This window comes from Vigna umbellata, chromosome 2, assembly GCF_029865625.1.
Source record: "Vigna umbellata cultivar VRB3 chromosome 2, Vumbellata_1.0, whole genome shotgun sequence".
In the NCBI taxonomy this organism is placed as follows: domain Eukaryota; kingdom Viridiplantae; phylum Streptophyta; class Magnoliopsida; order Fabales; family Fabaceae; genus Vigna; species Vigna umbellata.
In genome coordinates this window covers 48,571,405-48,580,369 of record NC_142166.1, presented here as the reverse complement: position 1 = coordinate 48,580,369, position 8,965 = coordinate 48,571,405, and the positions used below count along the sequence as shown (strand labels likewise).

Sequence of the window (8,965 nt, the reverse complement as noted above, 5' to 3'; positions counted from 1 at the left end):
AAATTCACGATAAATATTATTATTTATTTTCTTACTTTATTTATATATTTATAAATTTTTATAATAAGTTTTTAATTAAAGTTAACTTAATCAAGATTCAAAAATTAATTAATGTGTTTTATTTGTTTTTATTTAAAGATATGATGAATTTGTGATGATGATACTTTCATCAATCGATTTAATTAAAAATGTCCGACTTATATAGATTTTTGGATTGAAAACCACTTTCCACAATTTATATATATATATATATATATATATATATATATATATATATATATATATATATATATATATATTTTAATTTGAAGAAAAATGTTTTCACCAAAAAATGTCACCTTTATGGATTATATATCATTATCATCTATAAAAAGTAAATCTAATTTCATATTAAAGGTATGTCAAAATGATAAAGTTACAAAATTTACTGTGCATAAACATTATTTGACATCAAGCATCTATTGTCAACAAATCGATTTCGTTGTTTTTATCTCTTTCTCTTTCTGTCTTTTACATCAGAGTGATGAATGTCAAAATGGTGGTGAAACATGATTAATTTGCATGGGCTTATTTTTAATAAAAGATTTATTCATCAATAATCACGAGTAGGATGAAATTTAGGTAAAAAAATTAAACTCCTTTTAGTATTATTATTTAGTTAAATTGAGTTCATCTTAAATTAATATTATATATTTTTTATTTCGATTGTTGTTACATAAATGAGAGGAGCATAACGGCAAGACGTGATTTATTAATTTTGAACTTAATTTAATAATTTTAATATCATAAAATTTAAAATACTAAAAACATATAAAATAATATATTTTTTAAAATCCCTATTAATATGTAGGTTCTCTGTATAAAGTTAAACCAAATTTCACCATTCTCACATCACGTACAAGTATAAAAATGGAGGCCCTCTCTTTTTCTTGGAAACTCTGAATTTCAAGAGTGGTAGTTCTCACTCGACTGCGGCAGTTTTCTACTGCGCCGGCTCAGATAGAAGCATTACGCAGCGTTCTCTCGGGTTTGGTTTTCCACTGCACTGCAGTGCTAAGGTAACCTCCAATCTTTTCAATTTTATCTGTTCACTGTGTTGCCTACCCGTAGTGCAATCGTGCTTACCTGTGGTTTAACTTCAATTAGTTTTCTCAGTCGCTCTATTTGAAACAAATGTGCGCAACGTTAGGGTTTGTATGAGTATTGCTTGTCTATGTTTAATCAAAATTGGACTCGAACGTTCGTAGACTATTTATCATTTTTTCTCTCTCTCCAATCCTGTGTTAACATACCACCTGCGTTTTATCTCCTTGTCTTTTATTTTTTTGTTGTTGTAATTTTTTGTCTGGTTTTTGTATTCGAAATTAGAGTTGTCATGATAATGTTTTTGTGCTTTCATGATAATTGACAATTGATAGTGTTTCTGAATACAGGTTAGCTGTTTGCTATGGAGAACGGTGATAACATTCTGGATGTCATATACGAGGAGGGTGATTTAGATTATATGGATGGCGATGTTGACATGGCTGATGTTGAAGAAGGGGAGTTGGTGGAGCCAGATTCCAAAAATGTTTTGGGACAAAGCAGTGCCGGAGATGTCAATGAAGCAAATCAAGAACCTCTCATTAAGAACCGCAGGCGCAGAGCCAACAAGAAAAAGAACAAGAAGAAGAGGAAGGGTTCAGGATCTAATGCCACGGACATAGACAGGTCCAACTTTCTACCCGATTTGAGTTTTGAAAGGCATTGTCATGTTGGCTAAAATATGATTCACGCACTAAAATTTAGTTCATCTATGTTTTACCTCATAACTTTTAAGGTGTACAAGAATCTCGTTTAATATATTACTGAACCTGCATCCCTTATTCACAAATGTCCTGAATAAATGACAGCAGAAACAGAAGAAAAAAAACTCTTTCAATTCACCCCATAGTTCCATATCCAAATTTTTCTCCAAGTTCTTTACATAAGCTTCAAATCATCAGCTCAATTACAATTGGAACATGCAGTTCCGATCCCTTCAGCCTTGCACTTTTCGCAGTTTTTCTTTGTTTCCTCACACCTCGGCCATCAGTTCTATTTTTTCTCTTTCATGTATTGTGTTATGAATATAGTTCATATGGAAGCATACGTGATGGTAAGGCAAACAAAAAGGCATGGTTTGGGAAGAGGTGGAGCACCACCCAGTGCTTGATGCTCGATGAGTAGTAACAAGCCCCAAAAACTGGAAACGGCAGTTTAGATTAGACTTGACATTTTACATGCACTTAATAGTTACTTTACTAGTTTACGGGCTTCAGTACGTTAATTGTATAGGATGGTTAGGTTCATATAATGTACATACTATATACTATAATTTCGAAAATATTATAAAAATTGCTCTAAACTAATGACGTTCATAATTAACAATTGAAAGTCATCGGTGTCTTAAAACAAGCTATATAAGTATATTCCAACAAGAGTCAAATACAAGTTTCCCAGATGGGAATCATAAAACATCTTTTTTTTCAGATCAACATCTTCCAATTCCAAGAGTACTGCTTTATCATTTTCACTTGGATTACAGCTGTAGATTTCATTAATTGAAATCCCCAAAACAGACCCCATAAAGACCTAATGTATCCACGCAATGGGCTTTTATGGAAATCAGTACATAGTGCCGCTATAACACACTTTTGTCTACTACAGCTGCTATATTAAACAACTGCTTTCCTATGGCAGGCCCTATAGTGGTAGGAGAAGCTCAACAGCTGGATGTTGTTTTTTAAAAGTATAGCTTGTCTTTTTCCTTATAAGATCCGTTGTGATAAGAACTTGGTAGAATCATATCACAAAAGCTAACCATTGTATGGGGAGCCTAAGGCCTTGTAATCCTACCCTATAAATTCTATACTTTCAATGTTAGACTCAAGTCCCCTACCCTGTAATTGCATCCAAACATCCCACTAGACATTGCAGCCCTAGCACCCACACTGGCTATCCATTTACTTTTCCTTTGTCACAGATCCCATATGTATGCTTTTATTTGCAATTGAGGGACATGGTGGACGGTTGTGATGCTAATTGATAAGAACCTCTAGAGAACCATGCCATCAAAGGTAGCCATAGTAGTTGGAGAGACCATGGCTATATAAATCCCACCCTAGAATCTCATATTTTCAATGCTAGCTGAAGTCATCGCAATTGGATGCTATCACACCACTTTGCAAGTTCTATAAACGAAGTTGGAAAAATATGTTCACTTTATGGCCTGTAGATTCATAGGCATTACTGTTGGCTTAATAAACTCATTTGCCTCTGTAACCCAATATAGTTTTGAATCCTAATAATAAGGATGGTTGGATTCATATTATTCTTTTAGTTTTATGATTGTATTCTGCTTTAATAACAATTCCTCTTTTATTCAAATCATGCAAGTTCTATGCTGTTTGTTGGTGTAGCCCCAAAGTCACTGCCCATGACAACTCATTTGCCTCCATGACCTATTGCAATTTTGAATTCTAAAACACTAAGTGTTCAAGAATTATGTATTTGCTTCTTCCTTTATATATGGTTGTAAAATGCAGTATTGTTCACTGCTCACTAGTTATCTTAACCTTAACCTATATGGTATTTGAATCCTCTACCTTGTATGGATCTAATATATAAAGTTGTTTTTCTGTTTGTCTCTTTAAATTTTTTTACTAGCCTTTCTGTCCTGTCATTGAATTTCAAACAAATTGTCTGTTTTTCAGATTTGTGTTAGATACATGTCGGCGACTGAAAGAGAAAAAGTCATACATGGTATATACTGCTGTGGGCTGCCTTGGGATCTCTGCATTAAGTGATCTTGTCAGTGAGGTACTGAAACCCTGTTATATACTCAATTTTGGTTTAATAAGCCAGCTTACGTGTTTGTTAGTATTGTGTGAAATACCATGGCCAATTGGAAATTAGAAATAGTTTAAGAACCACCTAGCAACAATGCATTGTAATGACTTGAATAACATTGATATTTGACAATAGTGTTTAATAACTACCATGATAGTTATTGTACAGGTTCTGTACCATCCCAATAGTTTACTCCTGACTCCATTCCTGCGCTGGAGTATGCTGTCTGTTCTATAATTTCTTACCCTTGTTTCTTATCTTAGTTCCTACTAGTTGTTTCTGTCATTTGGACAATGTTTTCACATCTCTGAATTCTTATTTTGGTTAATTATATATATGTTTTTGTTGCTAAGATTGATTGTCTATGGTGGTGTTAGTTTGCTGGGATTACTTCGAGGTACAGCTGCACAGTAGTGATTATTTTTTACAGTTTGTCTTATTATACCAGCTACTTTAACTCCTCATGTTATGGTTTTCACAACTTCTGGTTCTAATTTTACAAATGTGGTTGGATTCATATGGTCCAATGGCTACTTTTTGAATACCTCCGTTTTGGCTTCAGTCACTACCTTAACGGCCTTCTCTCTTGATTTCCCATTGGATTGCACTTTGCATTTCTTTGAAATAAATTTGTATTTATGTGAATTCATTTCTTCAACGAGAATATGGATATGGTTTGGAGGGGACATAATTTGGTCACCGGTTTTGGGGTGAAGGTCCTAAAAGATTTGGGTGAGCCTTCCGCTGGTTATTCTTATCCACTCTTTCAAGCACCATATGGCTATTCATATTCTCTGATGTGAAATTTTGTCCCTAACCTTGCAGATTTTTCTTCCAGATGCTAGTTTGCTCCTTCCAACTCTCTACTTGAGCTTCGATGTTCCTGGCTGAACCACTTCATTATTTACTAATTGTGAAGGTTGATGTCAATATTTGTTGTTTCATATTGTCAGTTGTGCATATATGGAGAACGTTTTCTCCTTTTGGTCCCATAAATAATTTATTAAGCATGTGCTGGTGAAAAGGAAGCTAATGTTTCTCTAGGGCTCATTTGTTAAGTTTAAAAAAATTGATTCTACTATACAATTTTATTTTCTAGAAGTTATTAGGCTTCTGGAAGAAAAAGGCACAAAAATGACTAAAGAAGTGTTCACATTATAAACATTTTTTCTTTAAATAAAAAGCACAAACAAACTGGGCATATGTCATTTTTGTCACTTCTTGTGGCAACCTACAATTTCAAAGCCAAAATTGAATCTCTTTTTCAATGTACTGCTTATTATCGTGACTATTATTGATTTTGGCATAAATAGCTAACAGATTCTTATTTTCTTAATTAAATTGTATGGCCGAATAGCTGACAGATCAGGAAGTGTTGATGGTAAACTTAAGATTTAAGATATGTCAGGTACTGTAAGGAATTTTTTATTATGTCTAGACAGGCAGCGTTTAGTTTATATTTTAAACGGATTTACCATAACACCTAATTGTGGACTAATGTGCTGAAAGTTGCATTTAACTGCTATTCTACTATTTTTTGTTGGAAAATCCTTTAACTCTTAAGCATCTGCTTCCTGAAATCTGCTAGGATTTTTGCACTACCATAGCACTATCAAGTAATGGAACTAGGGTCTTCTTCATTGTAATTTTGTAATATTATAACTAATCATTGTATCAGTTACTCTCTATTTCTTCGTTTTCTATTTGATGTAATGACTTCAGTGTTGTATTTTGATTTACTTGCAAATTTTATTCCTCTAGGATGGTTAATTTTGGTCAGCTAATTAATTTTATCCCTTTAATTTTTAATTGCTATATCATTAAGTTCTCTTATCAGTTTCTGAACGAACTGGTTCAGAATATAAAGGACATCAGGATTTTTCACAATAGCCTGAAATCCCAGTTGCTGTGCCAATGTGAGGTAGCTGCTGTAGGCTAGGATTAGAAGATACAAATGAATGATTTCCTGGGATATTTGAGAAACTGAACTCAATCCGCTCTTTAAGAATAAAGAATAACTGCCTTTGTTTCAGTCCTTACCTCTCCTCCATGCCAAAGATAGGATTTCCCTATATTTTTGCCTCTTCTTTGCAATCTAAAATGCGATTTTCAACTTTCCATGGGTTCAGTCCTTACCATTATGATTCTTGATCTCAGGAAATTCACTTTTCCTTGATCCTTGTTTTGTTCTCCAGACCCTTTTCTTGCACCCAAGGTTAGTCATCCTCACTTTTGTTTTACTTAGCTCCCTGTGTTTTTGCAGTTCTGGCATACCCATGCTATTGATTATAATCACACTTGGGTTGGAACTTTTTGTTTGGCACCTTTAAGTCATCCACCAGGCTGCATTCAGGGTGTGCAATTTCTCTGTTAGCTACCAGTTGAGAGCATCACTGCTAGACTTTGATAGCTTCTCTTCTTTTGCATGTTCCAGTGGCTTTAAATTACTGTTTTGTCTAGGTCAGCAACTAGTAAGCCTTTTCTCCATCAGATGTTGGAATCATCGTTAAGATTTAGTACACACAGCCCCACAATCAAAGCTTTGATTCCAGTTGATAGAACTGGTTTAGCATAATCTATAATGTTGCTACGGTTGGAGGACGCAAAACCAAACATTTTCTTGGATATTCAAGATCAGGGCTCTTCACTCTGCCTAGAAGTCTAATCCTCTATGAAATATTTAGATGATTTCTCTCTCAAATCTCAATCTCCTCTTTTTTGCAATATGCTGTTTGTTTTCTTCTATCTCAGCCAGCCCAACTAAATAATTTCTTCACTAGGACACCTAACCAACTACTGATAGGTATCTATTGGTTTCCCTCTACCTATATCACTCGAGTTTTCTTTTTTTAATGACTTTTGAACCTTTCAAATGATTTCAATATCTTAAATTCACCTTAAACCAACATATGGAAGGACTTGTTGGAACAATAAAATATATTGTGGGACTAAATTAAAAAAAAAATATTACTAAGGAAATTACTTGGTAAAAGGAGCAAAAGTACAATTAAACCTTATATTTTATTACACGTGTTTTGTGCTTTGTATGGAATCACAGTGGATAATATCCACTATATTCATATTGTGTATTAAAAACACTTATACACTTCAATTTCTACCGAGAGTAACATTTTTGTTCTTTTTTTGTTAATTTATTATCTGTACCAGTTTTCTAGTTGATACCTTGTAAACTAGTATAATGATGTGGGGAAGTTACAGGTGGATGCAATACAGGCTTGTGGAGGCCAGAAAACAGCTGATGGTAGACGATTCCGGACAGGGGGTGGCATATTGTGGAGCATCTTAAAAGTTAGGGAACCTAAGGTCTTTAAAGAGATAATGAAAAAAACAAAGGAGTTTGAGGTGTGTGACTTTTTAACCTTCATAATTTTGTTATTCTTTTGTTAATTTCTAATCTGGGCAAGTTGTCTAGTTGATACACACTCTTTTTAAAAGATAAAAGGTATTGTTCCCGTTTATCCAGCGACAATGGAGGTGTTTTTTTTTTGAGAGGGGAGGAGTATCAACTGACAATTTGCCTAAGTTTGGTTTCTCACTACAATAAAATTCCTTTTATTTAATCACCGAAAGTTTGTTGTAAGAAGGGGTTCTTTTTCCATCCAACTAAATTAAGTAAGGGCGCCTTTGATTTCTGAAGTGTGTATGGTATTGGTATGGTGTTAAAAATGTAAGGTTAAGAAAGTCATGGTAAACATTTTTTGACTTGGATCTCTTAAAACTGTAATTTGTAGTTTACTGTGTGAAATGGTAATTGGTGAGAAAATTGAGTTGACACTGACATACATGATTACACTGCTTTACCGAGATCCCACAAGGATGAATGCTTGTGATGTTTCTCCTTGAAATATGTACCCGTGGATGTTAGAGGCATACTTTGTTCAATTATATCCTTAGATTCTGTAAAATGGACTGGTTTTCTGCTCCAGCAACTTCAATTCTACCTCCGAAATCTGAATATTAGATTGTTAGTTGTAGGGAATAACCTTAATGGAACAGAAGAAATCCCCACTTTGCAAAGAAAATTTGGTTATCAGCTCCGATGCCTCTATGGTTCTGAGAGGAAGTCATTGCTGAAATTTGTTTGCGCTTACTGGTATTCTGTTTTTGGGTATAATTTGTGGTTGAGATTTTTGACACAGCAAAAAAATTAGAATTGTTTGGGATTATCCCTTTCATTCCATCTTCTTAATTAATTATGACGAAGGAATGCATCTCCAAATTATTCGTTATTGTTTGCTAATTGTTTTTGTCTTTGCCTTTGGGCTTCATGTTTATCGTAATGCAGAAACAATTCAAGCAGCCTAATGTGACGCAACGACCTGTGCCAAAGAAAGACGATTCTTCTCAAGGAGTGCCCGTGTCATTCTCTGGCAGAGATCATGGCAATGTTTTGAACAGTGATTTTCATGTTTCCCAGCTGCAAAATAAACACGAACCAGCACCTTCTGAAGAAAAACCTATATCTGTGCATGATAGGTTAAGGATACCAGTATCATATGATGATGATCTGCTGGGAGAGAATCCAGTCAATGATGCAACCTGAATCTGGAAGTAGAGTGGCCTTTCATCACTTGACAAATTCTTCCCTGTCAGATGGAATTCTACGGATACATCCCTCACTTTCCTTCTGTCCCCTTTTGCTCTCCCCGCGGCTCTCTCTTTTTTTTTTTTGCTTGTGCAACGATTTGTGTTAAAGGAAAATTGATGTTTATGGTAAAATCAGGGCTTTATTCATTTTGCCTTACTGCTATCTAATATATAGTTACGCGGGCAAAAATAAATAAAAGCCACAAAATGGAAAGAGAAAAGATATCACTGCTGGACGTGATATTCCAGTTGGCCAACGTTTTCGCAAAAATTTTGGTTTGTCAGTGCCTCTTTCATTAAGTTCGAAAAACTACTATTTTTTTTAGATTATTTACACAGAAAAATTATAAACACAGACACACATACAAGCTAAAAAATATTTTTTTCACGCATTTTATTTTCTATATATCTCTTAATTCATTGATTAACTTAAAATTATTTTATTTATTTATTCTCTTTTTAAGTAAATATTAAAATTTAATCTCTT

The 8,965-nt window shown here is 34.0% G+C and overlaps 1 protein-coding gene across 1 annotated transcript; it reads left to right on the top strand.

Annotated features, from left to right (window-relative positions):
- Nucleotides 1-889: 889 nt before the first annotated feature.
- LOC124840204 (uncharacterized) lies at nucleotides 890-8,625 on the top strand. The gene is made up of 5 exons (XM_047316217.2): nucleotides 890-1,058; nucleotides 1,434-1,710; nucleotides 3,735-3,840; nucleotides 7,090-7,233; nucleotides 8,177-8,625. Exons 2-5 carry the CDS (start codon nucleotides 1,448-1,450, stop codon nucleotides 8,432-8,434), a joined length of 771 nt encoding a protein of 256 aa, XP_047172173.1. The 5' UTR covers nucleotides 890-1,058; nucleotides 1,434-1,447; the 3' UTR covers nucleotides 8,435-8,625.
- Nucleotides 8,626-8,965: the final 340 nt, after the last annotated feature.